This window comes from Plecotus auritus (genome assembly GCF_963455305.1).
Source record: "Plecotus auritus genome assembly, chromosome: 6".
NCBI classification, from domain to species: Eukaryota; Metazoa; Chordata; class Mammalia; order Chiroptera; family Vespertilionidae; genus Plecotus; species Plecotus auritus.
The window spans coordinates 59,464,672-59,486,744 of NC_137773.1; the positions used below are offsets into that span (position 1 = coordinate 59,464,672).

The following is a 22,073-nucleotide window of genomic DNA, read 5'->3' on the forward strand; positions in this document are numbered from 1 at the left end:
CACCTAGCACACAAAGCTACTCTATCAACTCAGGGAAGCAGCCAAAATGCAGAGACAAAGAAACAGGTCATAAATGACATAAAGGGAGGAAAGCACGAGAAACCAAGATGGCGGCATAGGTAAGCACCTAAACTGCTGCCTCGCACAACAATTTCAAAACTACAACTAAAAGACGGAACGGACACCATCCAGAACCACAGGAAAGCTGGCTGAGTGGAAATTATACAACTAGAAGGAAAGAGAAAAGCTCACAGAGAATTGGAGGTACGGCAAAGGGTCTTTGTGCGCGCAGAGAGGAAGGGCGGCTGAGAGCCTGGCTTTCTCTGGCGGGAGTGGGAAGGAAGCCCCCGATGGCACTGAACTCCAGTTCCGACTGCACTGAACCCCAATTCCGGGTAAAACCCCGTGGACCCAGGGTCATACAGGGGGAGTCTGGACTGTCAGCTAGAGAGAAAGGCACCCAGAGACTCGGAGACCCGGGGGAGACCCGGGGGAGCCCCAGCGGGCAGGGGTCTGGAGGCGCGCGCACCAGTGTGCACAAAGGCTGTGGAGGTTGCCACAGGCTTTCCCTAGCAGAAGGGAGTCGGAAGCTCCTGACTGCACTGAACCCCAGTTCTGACTGCACTGAACCCCAGTTCCAGGAGAGCCCCTGGGGACCCACGCTCTTACGGGGGGAATCTGGACTCTCGGGTGGAGACTCGGGAGCCGGGGAAGGCAGAGGACTGGAGGCGCGCGCGCGCAAGGGCAAGACTGATGGGAAGCCAAGACTGTCTGCTCCGCCCTGAGACTCCACCCCATCCAAGTTGAGCACAGAGACTTTTGCAATTTGGCAAGGCTAATCCTTTAAGGCTGTCTCCAGCACCAAACTTCTCCCAGCATAGACACAGCTGATCCTTACAGCCAACTGGCCTGGAGGTCAATTCCTCCCAGTGATACCAACAACAATCAAGACTTCATTACAACAAGGCTGTACACACAGTCCACAAAGGGGTGCACCAAGAGTATCCACCTCAGGTTAACTGGGGAGGCCGACCCACTGGGCCATATAGGAAACCTAGCACACAAACCTACCCTACCAACTCAGGGAAGGAGTGAAAATGAGGCAACAAAGAAACAGATCACAAACAAAAGAAATGGAGGAAAACAAATGACTGGATATAGAATTCAAAACCACGGTTATAAGGCTTTTCAAGAATATCCTAGAAAAGGCCGATAAATATAACGAGACCCTCGAAGATATGAAAAAGGACCAACTAGAAATTAAACATACACTGACTGAAATAAAAAATATTATACAGAGACCCAACAACAGACTAGAGGAACACAAGAATCAAGTCAAAGAATTGAAATACAAAGAAGCAAAAAACACTCAACTGAAAAAGCAAAAAGAGGAAAAAAAAATTCCAAAAAGTTGAAGATAGTGTAAGAAGCCTCTGGGACAACTTCAAGCATACCAACATCAGAATTATGGGGGTGCCAGAAGAAGAGAAAGAGCAATATACTGAAAACCTATTTGAAGAAATAATGACCGAAAACTTCCCCTACCTGGTGAAAGAAATAGACTTACAAGTCCAGGAAGCGCACAGAACCCCAAACAAAAGGAATCCAAAGAGGACCACACCAAGACACATCATAATTAAAATGCCAAGAGCAAAAGACAAAGAGAGAATATTAAAAGCAGCAAGAGAAAAACAGTTAATTACCTACAAGGGAGCACCCATACGATTGTCAACTGATTTCTCAACAGAATCTATGCAGGCCAGACGGGAGTGGCAAGAAATTTTCAAAGTGATGAATAGAAAGAACCTACAACCAAGATTATTCTACCCAGCAAAGCTATCATTTAGAATTGAAGGTCAAATAAAGAGCTTCACAGATAAGAAAAAGCTAAAGGAGTTCATCACCACCAAACCAGTATTATATGAAATGCTGAAAGGTATTCTTTAAGAAGAGGAAGGAGAAAAAGGTAAAGATAAAAATTATGAAAAACAAATACATATCTATCAACAAGTGAATCTAAAAGTCAAGTGAAAAACCTGATGAACAGAATAAACTGGTGAATATAATAGAATCAGGGGCATAGAAAGGGAGTGGACTGACAATTCTCAGGGAGAAAGGGGTGTGGGGAGTGCAGGAAGAGACTGGACAAAAATCGTACACCTATGGATGAGGACAATGGAGGGGGGTGGCAAGGGCAGAGGGTGGGGTGGGAACCGGGTGGAGGGGAGCTATGGGGGGAAAAAAGAAGAACAATTGTAATCTGAACAATAAAGATTTATTTTAAAAAATAAATACTAATACCTCAAAAAAAAAATTTACCATGTCACTACACATGACAGAGTTCCTTCTTTTTAAAGCTAAATAATATTTCACTGTATGTAATACCACATTTTCTTTACTCATCTGTTCATGGACAATTAGGTTGCTTCAACTTCTTGGCTATCCTATCTAATAAAGAGGGAATATGCTAATTGACCATCACACCCTCACAAAGATGGTGGCACCCACCGCCAATAAGGAGAGAATATGCTAACTGACTGCCACGCCCTCAAAGATGGCAGCGCCCACAGCCACAAGATGGAAGCGCCCAGTCTCCTTAGCCCCACTGAGGTGGCAGGTGCATGGCACAGCCAGGCCCGCTCCCAAGTGGGTCCAGCCGCTCCACATGCCTGCCTCTGGAGTCCCCCAGTCCTCTCAGCCCCCCAGCCGCCCAGGGCCGGCCCGAGGCGCAGGCCAGCCTCAGATAGCAGCTACCCAGCCGCCCAGGGCTGCCCGAGGCTCAGGTAACCAGGGCCGGCCAAGGCTTGCGCTGCTGGCAATGGCAGCAGCAGAGGTGTGATGGGGGCATCGCCTTCCTCTGATCACTGCGTCGCCTTCTGCCCCTGAGGGCTCCTGGACTGTGAGAGGGGGCAGGCCAGGCTGAGGGACCCCCACCCCCACTCCAGTGCATGAATTTTCATGCACCAGGCCTCTAGTTATAAATAATGCTGCAATGAACATGCGTAACACAAATATCTCTTTTTAGATCCTGCTTTCAATTATTTTGGATATATATACAGAAGACTGTTCAATCATATGGTAACTTTATATATGAATACTAAATTAATTGTAATTAAATGTAAATCAATGCAAAGTTGATTTTGCTTTCAAAGAAACATAGCAGACATTAAATGGCTCCCTAAAAAACTAGACCAACAATTGCTTTACCTAATGTTCCCAAATTTTCTTGGTCTGTGACATTCTTAGCATCTCAGTAATTTTGTATGCTCTAGACCAAAATAAATATTGAACATTTCTGTTTATTAAGTAGTTTGATCCAAACAACTTTATATTTTAACAATTTAGTAGCCATTTAAAAAGATTAATGCACAAGTTCGAAGAAAAAAAAAAAAAACATGTTCCCTTAAGTTTATTAATGGTACGTGTATGCATCTTGGTCACTGCACAAGTTCTCCTACTTTGGAAACAGACTTCATACCTCATCCTCATTGTTTCACACTAATTTTCATGTGGTACTTGCTTTCTATCACAGTAACTATTAAAAACTTAGCTGTTCAAAGATTAATGTCATTATAAGAAATGCAGCATGATCAAAAGTCGAAACTTGAGCTAGTGCTCCACATATAACAAGTATACTGTATTTCCCTCAAAAAATTAAAGTACCCTTGGACTCCTGTGACTTCCTGTGGTGCTCATGATTACTTTGACATACACAGTCCATAAGCCAAAGTAAGGTGCCCCATGCATCACCCACCTTTAAATCAAGCTCAACTAACACTGATTAAGCAGTGAACAGCAAGTAAAGTACCTTGTATCCCAGGCCCAACTGATAAATAGCAAAGATCTGAGCTGCATTAAGAGCTTCACTAAAAAGGTACACTGCAGTCATCTGACCACAGAATACTCTATTAGCATCTGCTGTTTCTGACGAGCCCAGGAAACATTTGTCAAAAGTCTGTGAAAGAACACAGAAAATTTTATTAGGAAAAAATTAACTTCTCCAGAAATAACAACCTAAATTGGTACAAATGTTCATTTTAAACTGAAATCCGAATAGATTAAAATAATTCATTTAGCCATTACACTTCATTCTTTCCCATCTGTTGTAGTGATCAAGAAATACCTCACAGAAAAGCAGATAAGACACGTTTACCAAAGTAAAATCAAAACTTGATGACAAAGTAACTGTAGGAAACAGAGTCAGAGATTTCATTATGGACTCTGAAGGTTCATAACTGGGTAACCCCAGAACCAGACAGAAGAGTAGGCTTTGGAGCATGGAGGAAAATCAAGAGCTAAGTTCGGGACATAATGAATCTGCCTTTACTGTGAGCTCATGTGAACAGAGAAACAACTATCAACAGGGTCCTATAGGTTTGGTGAGAAGTTAAAACTGTAAAAATAGAGTTTTTTTGCACCTGATAGCTGTGGTTTTATTTTCTTTTTTAACAAAATACAAAGCTTTCCACCACATTAGTGTTCTCATGCAAGAAAATCCCAAGGTTTTTGTTGACAGGAGGGATGATTTATATATAGAATATTGATTTTACATGTAGTCTTAATATTAAATAAAATTTTAGACAGCTTTTTGCAGATATCAGGATATAGATGATGAGTAAAGTCATGGGAATAGATGCAATCCCTCAATAGAAATGTATAAATCCAGAAAGGCAGGTGTATTTTTTTTCTTCTACAAAAAAAAAAAATCCTTTTAACAACATCCAGGTTGCAAAAACCACATTTAAGAAAACCCATGTGTACAAAGAGGACAAAAAGTAAACTTGTTCATATCTCTTTGAAAGTATCATTGTGTACCTAGAAACCATTAGAAAGAATGCTGAGAAACACGTATTGACCTTAGGGAATATGTTAACTAACACTTGGGTTCTAAAGACAAACCATGCTGCTGATATTGGCAAGTTACCTAACCTCTCTGTGCTTCAGTCTCATCTGTAAAATGGAGATTAAAATAGTATTTATCTTGCAACATTGGGGCTTTTAGAAAATAAAGGTATTTATTACAATGCTTGTAATGCAAGAAGCACTTCATCAAGTTTAATGTAAGGGAAAAAACAGGTTTAAAAAACAATACAATAATGAGAACAGTTATTGAGCAATCTGCTAGTGTATCTTTGAACAGTATCTCATTTAATCACATTAATCTTCTGTGATAGATACTATTTTATACCCATTTTTAGGTGGAGAAAACTGAGGCCTAATAGATTAACTAAGGTCATATAGTCATTAAATGACAGATATTCAAAGAGCTGATATTCAAACCTAATCTGTTACAACAACCTGAGCTCTTAAGACTAGCATTATAAATATGTAAATACATATAGCATAAGATATACATAAAAGGAGGAGTTGGGTGGGAGCATGGTGAAGGGGGTCAATAGAAGAAAAACAGGGACATACTTTCGACAATAAAAGTAAAGTTTAAAGAAAATAAAAAAATAAAAGGAGATAATGGTGAATGGGTGATACACACTTTGTATTCATTTCCCTGGTCTACATTTCTTTTTTTTTTAATTTTATTAATATATTTTATTTCAGAGAGGAAGGGAGAGGGAGATAGAAACATCTACACTAATAAAAGAGAAATATGCAAATTGACCATTCCTCCATGACACCCATCAGCCAATCAGGAGTATGCAAATTAACCCAACAAAGATGGTGGGTTAATTTGCATGCACAGGCACCAAGTGGCCGGGGGTGGGGCAGCGCCAAGCGGCCTGAGTCCCGGGGATGGGCGCCAAGACCACAGGCTCCTGGGACCATCGCCGGCCCCGGGAGGCGAGGGCAGCAGTGCCAAGCCATGCCCGCAGGCTCCCGGGACCATCGCCAGCCCCAGGAGGCAAGGGCGGCCCCGCCAAGCAGGCTGGGAGCACAGGCCACGGCCCAGCACAGGCCTGGGAGTAAAATGTTGACAGCAAGTCCCTTCAGTATAATTGGGGCATCAGAGGCCCACAGAATGATCATTTCCTTTTCTATGAAACACATAACTCTGACACACTATTTACAATTAAATAAGTTCCATATATTTTGATATTTTAAAGCCCTGGAAAGTTACATATGATGATCAGCAAAGTGAGAAGATGAAAAGAATTCTTAGACTTTTAAAGATGTAACTAATTTCTATCTAGAAGACACACCAATTCAAAAAGTGATGGTTTTATTGTCCTATAGGACATTAGCCAGATTGTATCTAATTTAGCAGTTTTACTTTAGGATACAGGAGGCAACCAATCAAAGTGTCACTCTCACATTGATGTTTCTCTCTGTCTTTCCCTCTCTCTTTCATGCTCTCTAAAAATCAATGGAAAAATATCCTCAGGTGAGGATAAAAAAAAAAAAAAAGTCATATCCTATGAAAGAGACATCTCAAAAATGCCTAAAGAAAGTTGTCATTTTTTCATGGTGAAGGGACTGGAGTCCATGTTGATGAAAACACCTTGGCGGCTGCGGTGGCCAGCAGTGGCAGCAGCAGCGGGGTGATGGGGGTGGTGCCTTCCCCTGATCAGCCAGATTGCCTCCTGCAGAGGGTGGCCTACTGATGACAGGCCTGCAGGGAGCGCACCTAAGCCTTCAGTAGGACATCCCCTGAGGGCTCCCGGACTGTGAGAGGAGGCAGGGTGGGCTGAGGGATGCCCCCCTCCAGTTCACAGATTTCGTGTACTGGGCCTCTAGTCAATGATAAGAGAGAATCATTGATCAGCTGCCTCCTGCACGCCCAACACTGGGGATCGAGCCCGCAACCCATGCATGTATCCTAACTGGGAATTGAACCAGTGACCTCTTGGTTCATAAGTCGACACTCAACCACTGAGCCATGCCAACAAGGCTGATCTGTATTTCTTAAACTTTCTATTAAGAACATAACCTGGGGGAGGAAGATATTTAAATTTAATTCTAACATATGGATCTTTTTTTGAATCCTGAAAACATTGTAACATAATAATTATCTATAATAGCTACAAATTATATGCAAAATTTGTAAGTATGCATCATCTAACTCATTTATAAAAATTATCAGAACCCTGTAGTACATCTCACACATTTAATTTGATCAATGGACCAATGACACACACTTTCAAGATATACCCAATGTTTCATATAAATCTTTATCTCTACCCTATACAGAATAATTTTATAACAAGAACTGAGTAATATCTTATGTGACACATTAACACAGTTCTATTGTTGAAGAGATTAGCCAACAAACATATATGCATAGCCCCTGGTTGCAGAAAACAGTGTGGTGAAAGCCAGGGGAGGAGAGAAAGGAGGGTAGGGGCTGGGAAGAGGTGGGCAAAGAGGGAAGCAAATGGGAGATACCTGTTACACTATCAACAATAAGAATAAAAATTTAAAAACATAATAGACAAACTATGACTATAAAAACACACCACTGTAGTATCCCAAATTTATATTCAATGTAAAATATATTTCTTATTTGAAAAGTTCATGCTTTTAAAATAATTTTTTTTTCATCTTAACATTTCAAACTACTTACATCACTGGTGTTGACAAACCATGTTATCTCTCCATAGGAAGCTAGCTCACCATTCACATAACACCGAAGCTCACTGTTCTTCCATCGGTTATAAATGTGCACTATAGTTACCATATACCACTGAATAAGCAAAAACAGTTTTAAAAAAAAGGGAGGGAGATATAATAATCCTTCTAATAACTCAATCACATTGATGGTAACTAGTACAAATTAAATGATAAATTACAATGAAAAAAATAATATGACTAACTATATTAAATTCAATATTCAACCTCTGTAATAATAATCAAGGGAGCTCTCAGAGGATAAGAACTTAACTATAATATTTTAATGTTTTATTATGAAAATTTTCTAATAAACCCCTCAAAAGTTTAAAGTTTAGTACAAACACCCTCTTTCTTGCCACCTAGATTCCACAATTGTCAACATTTTGTCATATTTGCTTTATCTATCTATATATCCATCTATCTTTATACCCACCTATCTATATATGTATATATACACATTTTTATAAAACACTTATTAATCTGTAAGTTTTAAAGTACTAAAGATAACACATATTACTACTAGTAGTAATAATACTAAAATTTTTGCCATTGATATTTTCACCTTGTATTTTGCTTAAACTCTACAAATAACTAAATACCCACTCTTTTTATTATCCAAATCAGAGGTTAGTAATCGTCCAGTGATTTATTCTTCATTTTCTGAAGCAGTATAAACAGAGCTGTGATATACCACATATTATGACAATAATATTCAAACAAAGCATCTTGAAGGTTAGTATAACTTGTTAACACAACTATGACTCAGAAGATCACATACCTTTTGTGGCTTGAAATCAAATTTCACACAATGTTGAAAGCCTTTTCCTTTCGACTTTATGGAGGTTATAATCAAACAGCCCCCAACAAAGTGAGCAGAATAACCAAGACCTTTGCTGGTTCTGAAACTTTAGAGAATAGGTTTTCATTTTACCTCTAAATATCCTTCTCATTTTCAAAGTAAGATAATTAACACTAAGGAACAGAAATACATACCAATATAAATACGGTTTATCCTTATCCACATTGATGTTATTTACAGGATCCATTCTAAGCCAGGTATGAAATGTAAAACCGTTCTGATATGGCCATTTGGCTATAGGAGGTAATGCAATTGCCTAAAGAAAAAAAACTGAGTTACTGACTCACATGAAAAACTTTATTAGTGAAATCATGAAAATTAGATTTTACAATGCTTAGTATTCTGTGTCATGATTAAAATATCTAGAATCTTTACCTGGAAGACTTTCAATAATTTCTAAGTATGCAATAATGATATTTAATCAAACATTAGAAACATCCTATGTGACCTCCTGGACACACTAATTTGTTTGCTTTATTTATGAAATAACAATGAACATATTAAAGATACTCCAATTAAAAGAGATAGGCAGTGATATCAAAGTAGAATTTTGTTGTTGAAATGTTAAGGTAATAGAATAGGGAAAGATGCGCAAAAAAGGAATAAAAGTTAAGGGAAAAGCTTGGAATATGATATTTTGTAACAACAAATATAAAGTTGAAGAGGATTTGTTTGTAACAATTTTTTCACAACATTTTTAAACTGTATTGAGAAGTCACTATATACATGACTTTACCACTTGATTTAAATTTTTATTTAAAAGATCATAGTAATGCCATGGGACCCAGAATCTTAAAAAATAAGAATACTAGAGAGTACTCATAACAGAAAATTCAAAACCTACAGCACAAAGCTACTGTAATGAAGCTGTGTGGTATAAGACAGAAATACAGATCAATGGAATAGAACAGAAAGCCCAAAAATAAACCTTATATTCGTGGTCAGTTGATTTTCAACAAGTCTGTCAAGACAATTAAATGAGGAAAGAATCGTTTTTTAAACAAATATGCTGGGATAAGTTGATCACTTCTTACATCAGATACAAAAACTAACCCCAAAAGGATCATAGATGTGAATGTAAATGCTTAAATTATAATACTCTCATTAAAAAATTAGGGTAAATCTTCATGACACTGGGTTAGGAAAATGTTTCTTAATTATGGCACTAAAACACAAGCAACAAAAGAAAAAATATATGAATTGGACATATTTATTTTTTTTAAAATAAACCTTCTCTGTATACCATATTTACAAAGTAACATGCTTTTTTTTTTAATATATTTTATTGATTTTTTACAGAGAGGAAGGGAGAGGGATAGAGAGATAGAAACATCGATGAGAGAGAAACATCGATCAGCTGCCTCCTGCACACCCCCCACTGGGGATGTGCCTGCAACCAAGGTACATGCCCTTGACTGGAATCGAACCCGGGACCCTTCAGTCCGCAGGCCGACGCTCTATCCACTGAGCCAAACCAGTTACGGCGAATTGGACATGTTTAAAATTAAAAATTTTTGTGCTTTATAGGATACCATCAAGAAAGTAAAGAAAGCCTAGCCAGTGTGGCTCAGTGGTTGAGTGTCGACCTATGAACCAGGAGGTTACAGTTCGATTCTCGGTCAGGGCACATGTCCAGGTTGCAGGGAGACATGCAGGGGGCAGCCAATCAATTATTCTCTCTTGTTACTGATGTTTCTAACTCTCCCTCTCCCTTCCTCTCTGAAATCAATAAAAACATTTTTTTAAGAGAAAAGGCAAAATAATAAAAGAAAACATTTGCAAATCATGTATCTGATAAGTAACATGTACCAGAATATAGAAAGAACTCTCACAATTCATAATAAAAAGAAAAATAAAAATTTTAAATGAAAAAAACATCTGCAGACATGTCTCCAAGAAGATATGCAAATGGCCAGTAAAGACATTTGTAAAGATGCTCAACATCATTAGCCATTAAACAAAATGAAAACCAAAACCACAAGGAGACACTACTTCACACCCACTATAATAGCTATAATAAAAAAGACAGACGTTATTAACAAGTGTTGGCAAGCATGTGAAGAAATTGGAACCCCATAAATTGCTTCTGGGATTGTAAAATAATACTGCCACTGTGGAAAACAACCTGGAAATTCCTCAAATGGTTAAACATGCACCATATGACCCAGCAATTCCACTCTTAGGTACACACACACAAGATAAATTCAAACATATGTCCACACAAAACCTTGTACATAAAAGCCCATTGCTGCCTTGCCAAAAAGTGAAATCAACTCAAATATCTACTAGTGAATGAATGATTAAACAAAACAAGGTATATTTTTGGCATTAGAATATTAGTCACAAAAAGGAATAAAGCACTGCTACATGTTACAACATGGACAGACCCTGAAAACAGTATGCTAAGTGAAAAAAAAACAGATCACAAAGATACTGTATGATTCCATTTGTATGAATTGTCTGGAATACACAAACCCATAGAGACAAAAAGTGGAGTAGTGGGTACCTGGCCTGGGAGTTTGGGGGAAATGAACAGTGACTGTTGATGAATAAAATTTTTCTTTGGGACGATGATGAAATGTTCTAAAATTAACTGTAATTATGGTTGCACAGCTTTGTGAACACACTAAACCATTCAATTATACACTTTAAATGAGTGAATTACATAGTATGTCAATTATAGCTCAATAAAACTGTTAAAAAAATCATATTACACAAGCTTTTATCATATACACAATTATATGTATCATATACACATATATATTATTTTCAAGTTTACAAAATATTCCATAAAACATGAAAACATCATAGAGCCAAATCCTATATAATAGAGGTAATAAGCAATTGACCATCACTCCAACACACAAGATGGCTGCTCCCATGTGGACACAAGATGGCCAGCAGGGGAGGGCATTTGGGAGCAATCAGGTCGGCAGGGGAGGGCAGTTAGGGGCAACCAGGCCAGCAGGGGAGGGCAGTTAGGGGCAACCCGGGCTGGCAGGGGAGCAGTTAGGTGCTGATCAGGCTGGCAGGGGAGTGGTTAGGGAGTGATCAGGCTGGCAGCAGAAGCAGTTAGGGACAATCAGGCAGGCAGGCAGCCGAGCGGTTGGGAGCCAGCAGTCCTGGATTGTGAGAGGGATGTCAGACGTCCCTGGAGGGGTCCCAGATTGGAGAGGCTGGAGGCTGGACTGAGGGACACACACCCCCTGTGCATGAATTTCATGCACCAGGCCTCTAGTTTATGTAATAATACTATTGTGACTTCAAGAGGCTTATTTAAAAGACTGTTGGATTAAAAAAAATAAAGAATACACATTCATTGTATATATATGTTCTCTCTCACAAAAAAAAAAAAAAATAGATGTGTAAGTTTTGTAAAAAATTTATCCGTGCCCTGGCCAGTGTAGCAGAGTAGGTTGAAACACTGTCCCGTATAGTGAAAGGTTGTGGGTTCAATTCCCAGTCAAGGCACATCCTGGTTTTAGGGTTGGATCCCCAGGCAGGGCAAATAAAGAAGGCAACTGAACAATGTTTGTGTGTGTCTCTCTCTCTCTCTCTCTCTCTCTCATCTCTCTCTCTCTCTCTCTTTCTCTCTCTCTCTTTCCTCCCTCCTACATTCCCCCTCCCCTCACCCCATCTCCAAAATAAATAAGCATGTCCTCAGGTGAGGATTAAAAAATAATAATTTATCCATGAATATTTTAACTTCCCTCTAAAATCTATGTTTAAAGGAAAGAAATGAGTCACTAAATATATTTAAAACATCTATTCACTGTAAGCTCCAAAAACTTTTTAGCTTAACGGCCCCAATTTCAAGACACATGTAAGTGCAATAGACACATGATAGTCTCAGAGAATTATAAATAATAAAATTATAACATCCATTAAAAATGGTTAATCTCAAGTGAATAGATTTTTAATGTTCAAGACAAATGATAAGAATGAGAAGCTCAATGCTAACAGAGTCAAATTACTCTGGAAAGCTTCATATCTAAAATGTTTATTAAGGAAATATAATGGAAAAACATGAGCAATAAAAAATTACAAAGAAAGAAGTTTTATTTTGTGTAAAAAATTCAAATATTACTATTTTAAAACACTCTTTTATTTCTACAGGTATTGCCAAGCTACATAGAGTCTAACAAGCAAGTAAGATATTATGAGAACCGAAGTAAAAAATGAATAAAAGGTAAGTTCAGAAAAAGAACCGGCTGAAATGTCTTCAAAGAAAACGTTTGCTTGTAACAGGAAGAACAACATAATAATGAAAAGGTTTAAAAAAAAAAAGCTTCCATAAATAACATATATACATTAAATATTATAGTCATATAATGTTTCAAAACATTACAGATGCTATCAATATACATAATTATTTATAAACTGATCAACAGCTTATAGGAATGCTTAAGACTGATATAATATGGAAACTCACAAGTCGAAGAGTTACTCTCATTCTGCACACCAGGTGTAAAAGAAACAGAAATAAAGAATTATATAACACTAAATAAAGACGTTCAGAAAGATAAAAGTGAAAGTGTTACATATAAACATCTGGAATGCAGAGAGAAGTCCATAAGACATCGTGACTACTATGTTAAAAAGAATTGGGCTCTTATTCTATTGCCCTAAGGTGTGAGTTGGCAGCTTTCTTAAGTTCTTTGAAACTCTATTTCTTCACCTCTCAAACTGTTAGTAAAAAGTAACATGCACCATTGCAGTGAAGATTAAGGTAGTGTAAAGAAGTTTCTACCTAATACAGAACCTGGCAGGGTGTTTTACAGGGCTGTACTTTAAAGAAGCATAAGAAAGAATTTCAAGTGACTTCCTCATTAAGATTACTTACTGCAGCGCTTTTTCCTGGAAAGTTGAAAAAGGCATCAGGACCATACTTCTGAGGCACATGCTTTAACACAGAGAGCAACTTCCAGCATGTGGAGGCTATGAAAATAATTACCAGTTCATTAACCATATTATGTACCATTAAACAAAACTACCTACTTTTTCATACAGTCATACTTCAATATACCCAAGAATAACCAAATAATGCTATAAGCTAAAAAGCATAAAATAACGAGAGAAATGTTATTTTCAACTATTTTAATAAGTAAGCAACAAACTCTATGCCATCTTTTTGAAATACTATAAGATGTATGAGGTATTTAGTAAATATGAGCCAATATTTGACACTTAAAACTCTTCTCCACACTGCAGCAAAAATGATATCTTAAAATTACCAAGTAAATCAACCCACCACCCATCCCTCTTTAAAACACTTTAATTTCACATATAAATAATGCTTACTGGTTCTATCTTTAAGGGCATATTAAAAATAAAATAGTTTAACCTTATAACCACAGTAGGAATTATTAAGCCATTCAGTAAAGAAGGTGTCTGAGACAGAACAACATGTCCAGAGTCACACAGGTAGTAAGTGAAGAGGATGGGATAAGAACTCAGTCTGACTCCAGAGTCTATGCTTTTAACCACTACAATTTTACCTTGATATTATTCTTTCCTGTAGCTTCCTATTGCCTTTAAAATAAAGACCAAAACCCCTAACATGGCCTACAAGATACTTTATCTACCTCTCCCTACATTGTTAGCCTCATTTTGCATTTCAACTTTCTCTTCTCTGCACTCCATCCACAATGCCTTCTCTGTCATAAAAGGGCCTGAGCACAAGCTATTCCTTGTGCTAAAAATGTTCTCACTAAGCCTATTTCCCTGCCCTATAACTAAACAAATAGTACCCATCCTTTAGAGCTCATCTTCATGGTGACTTCCTCAGGGCAGTCTTCCCTAACCTTTGAGACTTCCCTAACCAAATCTCCCTATAATATCTCATTCTACAATATACCTCACTATATAGCACATATTATACAAGTTGTGACATTACAGTTATTTGATTAATGCCTCTTTGATCCACAATCTCCTCTGAAGCATTAAACAACCAACAGCTAAAATGAAAAACCTCACTTACATTTACAAGAAAAAGCAAAGGTCAATCAGATATACATTATCATTTTAATCAGTATACAAGCAAATGAGATAAAGTGTAGTACAGTCCTCTTTATTAAAAGCTCAAAACCATGTCATACTATAAGTGAAATCACTGGCTCCCCTTCATCGTACATGGTTGCTGCTCTAAGTTATTACTAACTGTCCAAAAGAGTTTGGCAGAATTTTACCTAAACGTTAGGTGGAAAACTTCACTTTTATAAGTGATCAAAAAATTTTCCATCAACCACTCTGCTTATTATAAAAGTGTAATAGCAAGTAAATACAATCACACTCATTTTTTAAAATAAATTCAAAAATGAAATAACAAAAATTAACTCTGCATCTGAAATAAAAATACAGTATTATAGCATTTCCATATAGAGAAGTCATTCCTCAAAATTCCCTGTTCTATAAACCAATCAACAAAAATACACCAGCACTTTCACCGGCCAGTGTGGCTCAATGGTTGAGCGTGGACCCATGAACCAAGAGGTCACTGGTTCGGTTCCGGTCAGGGCACATGGAAGGGTTGCAAGCTCAATCCCCAGCAGGGAGTGTGCAGGAGGCAGCAGATTGAACCAAGAGGTCACTGGTTCGGTTCCGGTCAGGGCACATGGAAGGGTTGCAAGCTCAATCCCCAGCAGGGAGTGTGCAGGAGGCAGCAGATTGATGATGTTTCTCTCATCGATGTTTCGATCTCTCCATCCCTCTCCCTTCCTCTCTCTAAAAAAATCAATAAAAGCATATTAAAAAAAAAAAGAAAAAAAGATAAGCACTTTCCTTCACAGACACTGCTGAGAGATAATACACTGTGAAAGCCTTTCAGAAAATAATTTGTTTATGTTGCAAGATTTTTTTAAAATGTTCATGCCCAGTGATACACAATTTCTATATGTAAAAACATTAAAGCAACTATTAAAATATGCTAAGCCTGGCCAATGTGGCTCAGTGGTTGAACGTCGACCTATAAAACAGGAGGTCCTGGTTCCACTCCTGGCCAGGGCACATGGCCAGGTTACTGGCTCAATCCCCAGTATGGGGTGTGCAGGAGGCAGCCAATCAATGATTCTCTCTCATCGATACAAATATATTTTAAAATAAAATAAAATATGCTAAAGACTCCCAACGATTTAAAAGAAAACATGGACATAATGAGGTAAAAACAGAACATATTAAAAGGAACCAATGCCCTGGCCGGTTTTGCTCAGTGGATAGCGTGTCAGCCTGTGAAATGAAAGGTCCCAGGTTCGATTCCAGTCAAGGGCACAGGCCCGGGTTGTGGGCTTGCAGGAGGCAGGTGATCAATGATTCCCTCTCATCACTGATGTTTCTGTCTCTCTCTCTCTCCCTCTTCCTTCCTCTCTGAAATCAATAGAAATATATTTTTTTTAAAAAAAGGAAGCAATTTTACAGATATAAAAAATATCTGAAATTTACAGAAAAAATAATCTGAAATTTTTAATGGATGGAATAAACAGTACAGAAGATAAGTTACCTTAAAATATAGCAATAAAGCAATGTAAAATGAAGCACGAAGAGAAAAGATTGGGAAAAAAGTAAAGAGATCTCAGTGACTGTGGGAGACTCAACAGAGCTACATGTGTCTGGGCAATGTGGCTCAGTGATTGAGCATTGACCTATGGACCAGGATGTCACTATTTGATTTCTGGGCAGGGCACATGCCTGGGTGGCAGGCTCAGTCCCCAGTAGGGGGCGTGCAGGAGGCAGCTAATCGATGATTCTCTCTCATCATTGATGTTTCTTTCTTTCTCTCCTTCTCCCTCCCTCTCTAGGAATTAATTTTTTTAATTTAAGAGAGAGAGAGAGAGCGCTAGCTACATGTAATTGGAGTCCCAGAAGAAAGGGAAAAGGGACCAAAAATTTTTTTAATAAATAATGAGCAAAATATTTCCAAATTTGATGAAAATTATAGTATAACCCACAGATTCAAGAACTTTAACAAAGATAAACACAAGGTAAACCACATAAATAAAAATTGCTGAAAATTAGTGATAACATCTTAAAAGTAGCCAGAGAACTAGAGTTTGATACAAATAGGCTAAAGAGTCTAACCATTTTAATACAATAGAGTACATAACTCAGAGCACAAGTTTAAATACACTTAAACAGAGCTAGATTAAGGATTAGCTAGCAGCTGCTATGAACAACAATCTCTAAAGGGCACTAAAGTAAGCCTAGAAATGCAAAATGGATAAAATATTTGCTAGTATTCTAAGGGAGAAATAACTAAGTAGTAGAAAAAAACAGTTTGATAAGGCAGCTAGAGTTCAAAATAAGTTGACCATCACACCATCCACTAAGTTGCATCTAAGGAGGTGGATCCAATTACCTAAAAGGTGTGGGGTTTTTTTGTTCATTGAGTGGGTCATTCATATGTAAGGGCCACAGGTATACTACTCAGATCAACAGAAAGAGAATCTGGGTGCTGCAACCTAAAACTTTTAATTTTTTGTCCTTACCCTTTTCCTCAAAAAAAAAAATGTTGGATATATAGTGAAGAATAGCAATGTGAAGAAGGACCAATTTACTGCCTAAAACACCTAGCTCCCTTAATCCACATCTGTGTCAGGTCATGGCAAAGCATCTGTATAGATCTAAATGTTATTTTAGTTGATCCCTTTCCTTCAATTTGACATCTGATCCCTCTGTATACTTTCAAATACCAAAGAGTACTTAGTTTTATTTTACCCATTGTCCTTTATCTCCTTGAAGTTTACTGAAGAATAGCTTTAGTTCTCGAACTGTCAAATTATAGCTAGCCAGCACTCCCAACATGTCAACTAAAAGATCTGGAAACAAAGAAAACAACAAAATAATTAAGCTACTTATATTTCTTGAAGGATTAAAATATACAGTGCTTAAGAGTTCAGACACTAAAGTTCCAGTTATATGTCAGATGCTCAAGTATTTCTTAAATAAATATCCTATATAATAAAAGAGTAATATGGAAACCGAACGGTGGAACAACCAGTCACTATGACGTGCACTGACCACCAGGGGGCATACTCTCAACACAGGAGCTGCCCCCTGGTGGTCACTGCACTCTCACAGGGGGAGCGCCGCTCAGCCAGAAGCTGGGCTGATGGCTGGTGAGCGCAGCGGCGGTGGCGGCAGCCTCTCCGGTGGGGAGTGGGCCTAAGCCATCAGTCGGACATCCCCCGAGGGCTCCCAGACTGCGAAAGGGCGCAGGCTGGGCTGAGGAACACACACCTCCCGCCCCCCAGTGCATGAATTTCATGCACCGGGCCTCTAGCTACTATACAAGAAAAATACAGTACTTAAGAATCAAACTTTATTTCTTCACATCCATTGTACCACAGAAAACCCATACCTGCTATCATACTGTCAACTTTTTCAATTTTCCCAAGCACTTTTTCAACAAGGCCTACTTCAGTGCAGACTTGAAGATTTCGTATGCTCTTCTTCAGAATGGCTGTAAACATGCTCCAAACTTCTGCTTGGCAAGTAATGTCACATTTTTCTAGTAGATCCACCATGCAGATGATACTCTCACCTTCTTGGATAATGAAATTCATTTCCAAATCAAACTGCCCACCTACCAACTTCCAAAAGGAAAAAAAAAAAATTATAAGCATTAGTACTTCTTCATTCAATATAACTGGAGCATGTTCCTAAGCTTTAGCTTGGCAATTATTATCTGTACACATTCTTTTCTAGGTCTTACAACATTAAAAGGGTCTTTGTTAAACACACACACACACACACCCCTATAAAAATCTCAAAGAAATCTTCAAGTTAGCATAACACAAAGTCAAGCAAGACTTGGAATATAAAAATGGAAATATTTTTTTCAACAAAAACAAATATGAGATGTCAGGTAAATCACTACCTACTGCCCTGCTATGAATAAAGATCTAACTTAGCTCTTTAACTGCTTCTAATGCTTTTTTTTTTTTATTAAGGTATTATATGTGTACATATCTTACCACCCCACTCCCATACATGCCCTCACCTCCCAATGTTTTGCATCCGTTGGTTATTCTTACATGCATGCATATAAGTCCTTCAGTTGATCTCTTATTTCCCCCACCTCTCCCTAACCTTCCCGCTGTAATTTGACAGTCTGTTTGATGCTTTACTGCCTCTGTATCTATCTTTTTGTTCATCAGTTTATGTTTTTTATTATCCACAAATGAGTGAGATCATGTGGTATTTTTCTTTCATTGACTGGCTTATTTCACTTAGCATAACGTTCTCCAATTCCATCCAGGTTGCTACAAATGGTAAGAATTCCTTCTTTTTTATGGCAGCATAGTATTCCATTGTGTAGATGTACCATAGTTTTCTGATCCAGTCATCTGCTGACAGGCACCTAGGCTGTTTCCAAATCTTAGCTATTGTAAATTGTGCTGCTATGAACATAGGGGTGCATATATCCTTTCTGACTGGTGTTTCTAGTTTCTTAGGATATATTCCTAGGAGTGGGATTACTGGGTCAAATGGGAGTTCCATTTTCAGTTAATTCAATATTTCATTTATGAATTATAAATTCTGTGAACTACTCATAGCAACCTGGAAGTCCTTCACTACCTATATTCGGTATGAGTTCACAGCAAAAGTGGAAAACTAAAAATGGCTCAGAGCAAACACGAAAGTCAAAGTTTATATTTGTCAAATCCACGGTTTACTATACATATACATTTTGATGCCTCTCCTTCCCTGTCAATCATCAGGATAACTTTAGTCACACACACACAAAGTCAGAAATCAAGAAAATTTATTTCATTGACTTGACTATCAGAAAATCCATCCAGAGAAAGCTGTACTGGCCTATCCCCACCTTGCCATCTCACCATAGCCGCCTCCCACAAACAGAAGGTTTTTTAAATTTTAACAAATCCCAATTGTTTAAAAGAAGTGAAATGCTTCTGCAATGTAAAAGCTATCCTTTTGCAAAGCTATCCTTTTTTTAGAATTTTAAATTTACATTACTGGTATTTTGTAGTTTTCAACATACAGATTATGGTTATATATTGTTAATAGTCTTGAAATTCTGCAGGTCAGAGTTACCTATGTGAAATCAAGGTACATGATTAAACAAAGATTTAGTATCAGGATGCAGAACTATCCCTTTAAAGTAGATTTTTTAAATATCACCTATCCATACTCCTGTCCTTCTGAACACTTCTTGGTTTTTCCCTATGCATTCCTAAACCCAAAAGGTGGGCAAGAATTAGGAGAAAGTGAACTTCACAAAACAAAATCCAACAGCTTATAACAAACATAACCAACTAGAGATTAATCCAGGAAAGCAAGGAAAGTTCAGAATTAGGAAATCAATTAAAACTCCTTGCAGCCAGAGATCAATATATGTCCCAGGTTCTGCCAAAGATATACACTGGCATGAGAAAGAAAAAACAGAAAAATGAACAACATAACACAGTATCTGCATGCAGGGAGATAAGAATTCCTGGTGAGCAGAGAGGTAAAGGCATTTGGTTCTTCTAGGAGATTTCAGTGTACAATTCCTGCATCATCAGTAAGAAGCAGTGTAAGGAGATGACAGTTGGGTTTCTGCTAAAAGAGCCCCTTGGTGTGATTGAGCCAGTTCACCTAGCTGTGGTCCTGGTCATGAAGTATACATGCTCGATTCCCTAGTCCCGTGGTCAGCAAACTGTGGCTCGCGAGCCACATGCGGCTCTTTGGCCCCTTGAGTGTGGCTCTTCCACAAAATACCATGGCCTGGGCGAGTCTATTTTGAAGAAGTGGCGTTAGAAGAAGTTTAAGTTTAAAAAATTTGGCTCTCGAAAGAAATTTCAATCATTGTACTGTTGATATTTGGCTCTGTTGACTAATGAGTTTGCCGACCACTGCCCTAGTCCACCCAAAAATTCTGTAAGCTACATAAGAACTATAAAATAGACTTTTTTGGGATTTTTGTGAATATGATTTGCTTGTTTTGTCTTTTTCTATTCTAAAATAATTTCAAAGGTTCAGAAAGTTGTAAAATAGGATAGTTCCTATACATCATTTACTCAGCTTGCCCTAATGTGAATATCTATATATATAAAAGCCTAGTATGCAAAGTGTCTCCTTGGGAGTTGGACCAGGAGACCGGGAGTTCGATCACTCACTATGACGTGTGCTGATCACCTGGGGGCAGCATGGAATGAAGGAAGGCCCCAGCCAGCAGCCGGCAGCTAGAGAAGGGAGGCCCCAGCTGGCAGCCAGCAGCCAGCAGCCACTAGGGACCCTACCCATGCACAAATTTCATGCACTGGGCCTCTAGTATCATATAATCATAGTAGCATCATTAGAACCAGGAAATTCACACTGACACAATACCATTAAGAAATCTACAGATATTACTCAAATGTTGCCACTTGTCATACTGATATCCTTTTTCTGACCCAGGATCAGCATCCCCTTATTCTTCTCCAAACTGAGACAGTGGGACAGGCATCCTTTGACTTCATGATTTTGATACTATTTTATAGACTGTCTTATCTACATTGTTTCCTTCATGTTTAAATTCAGGTTATGCATTTTTGGTACCTGATGGTACCTGATGTCAATATGTCTCACAACTGGTGACGTTACTTGAATAAATTTGTTTAAGGTGGTATCTATCAGATTTTTTTCCACTTTTTTTTTTTTAATATATATTTCTTTATTGATTTAAGAGAGGAAGGGAGAGAGATAGAAACATCAATGATGAGAGAGAATCATTGATCAGCTGCCTTCTGCACGGCCCCTACTTGGGATCGAGCCCACAACCTAGGCATGTGCAGTTGGCCAGAATCGAACCTGGGACCCTTCAGTCCGCAGGCCGATGCTCTATCCACTGAGCCAAACCGGCTAAGTCTTTTTCCACTTTAAAAACACTTGTGGGAAATACTTTCAGACTATACAAATATTTTGTTTCTCATCAAACTTTTAATAATCCACTGATGAATCTTACCTGCGACTGTTATTACTAAATGAACATTTGCTAAATGGTGATTTTATATTTCCATCATACTTCCTACATATCAACAGAAAAAGACTTTGTTTAATAATAAAATGCATCAATCACACCTGAAAAGCCAGCATCATGTTCAAAAAGGGAAACTGGAAAGATTCTCATGAAAGTTAGAAACAAGACGAGGATACAGTGTCTTCACTATCATTTGATATTATTCTAGAGATACAGAAGTCACGTTTAGCCAAAAGGCAGCAGTGGAGGATTTGAAATTACAATTATTTTCAGGTTATATAATCTATATCTAGAAAAACAAAGAGCTTCAACTGAAAAATTACTATAAATTAGAAAATATTTGGTAATGAAATTACTGATACAGTTAAAAATATGGTTCAATCTCAAAAGATGTATCTGTAGAACATTTAAGTAATGATGTTAGAAAAAACTTCATTTTAGCATTTTTTGAATAGAAAAAAGAAGAAACAATCCCCCAAAGAAAACATTATAAAGTAATGGTTAGTAAAGTTGTGTATAACTACATAAGGGAATATAATGCAGCCTTTGAAAAGAATGAAGCAGCTCCATTTTAAATGAAAAAATATCTAAAATACATTATGTGAGCCCTAGCTCGTTTGGGTCAGCTGAGAGCGCGTTGGCCTGCAGATTAATGAAGGGTCCCAGGTTCAATTCCACTTGAGGGCACATGCC

At 38.0% G+C, this 22,073-nt stretch overlaps 2 protein-coding genes across 4 annotated transcripts in view; both read right to left on the reverse strand.

The window, feature by feature from the left end:
• LRBA (LPS responsive beige-like anchor protein) overlaps positions 1–13,354 on the reverse strand; it is a 526,493-nt gene extending 513,139 nt beyond the window's left edge. For all 3 annotated transcript variants that reach the window (XM_080671788.1, XM_080671787.1, XM_080671786.1), the window contains exons 1-5: positions 13,266–13,354; positions 8,557–8,678; positions 8,342–8,468; positions 7,517–7,636; positions 3,809–3,955 (exon numbers count right to left, since the gene is read on the reverse strand). In XM_080671788.1, the coding sequence (XP_080527914.1) occupies positions 3,809–3,955; positions 7,517–7,636; positions 8,342–8,468; positions 8,557–8,609 (447 nt within the window). In that variant the 5' untranslated portion in view covers positions 8,610–8,678; positions 13,266–13,354. The remainder of the gene's footprint in view (positions 1–3,808; positions 3,956–7,516; positions 7,637–8,341; positions 8,469–8,556; positions 8,679–13,265) is intronic.
• Positions 13,236–22,073, reverse strand: part of LOC308251649 (lipopolysaccharide-responsive and beige-like anchor protein) — a gene marked incomplete at its 3' end in the record, with an annotated part of 65,574 nt that continues 56,736 nt past the window's right edge. The window contains exons 2-4 of the mRNA XM_080675393.1: positions 17,775–18,006; positions 17,132–17,232; positions 13,236–13,325 (exon numbers count right to left, since the gene is read on the reverse strand). Of these exons, the coding sequence (XP_080531519.1) occupies positions 13,236–13,325; positions 17,132–17,232; positions 17,775–18,006 (423 nt within the window). The remainder of the gene's footprint in view (positions 13,326–17,131; positions 17,233–17,774; positions 18,007–22,073) is intronic.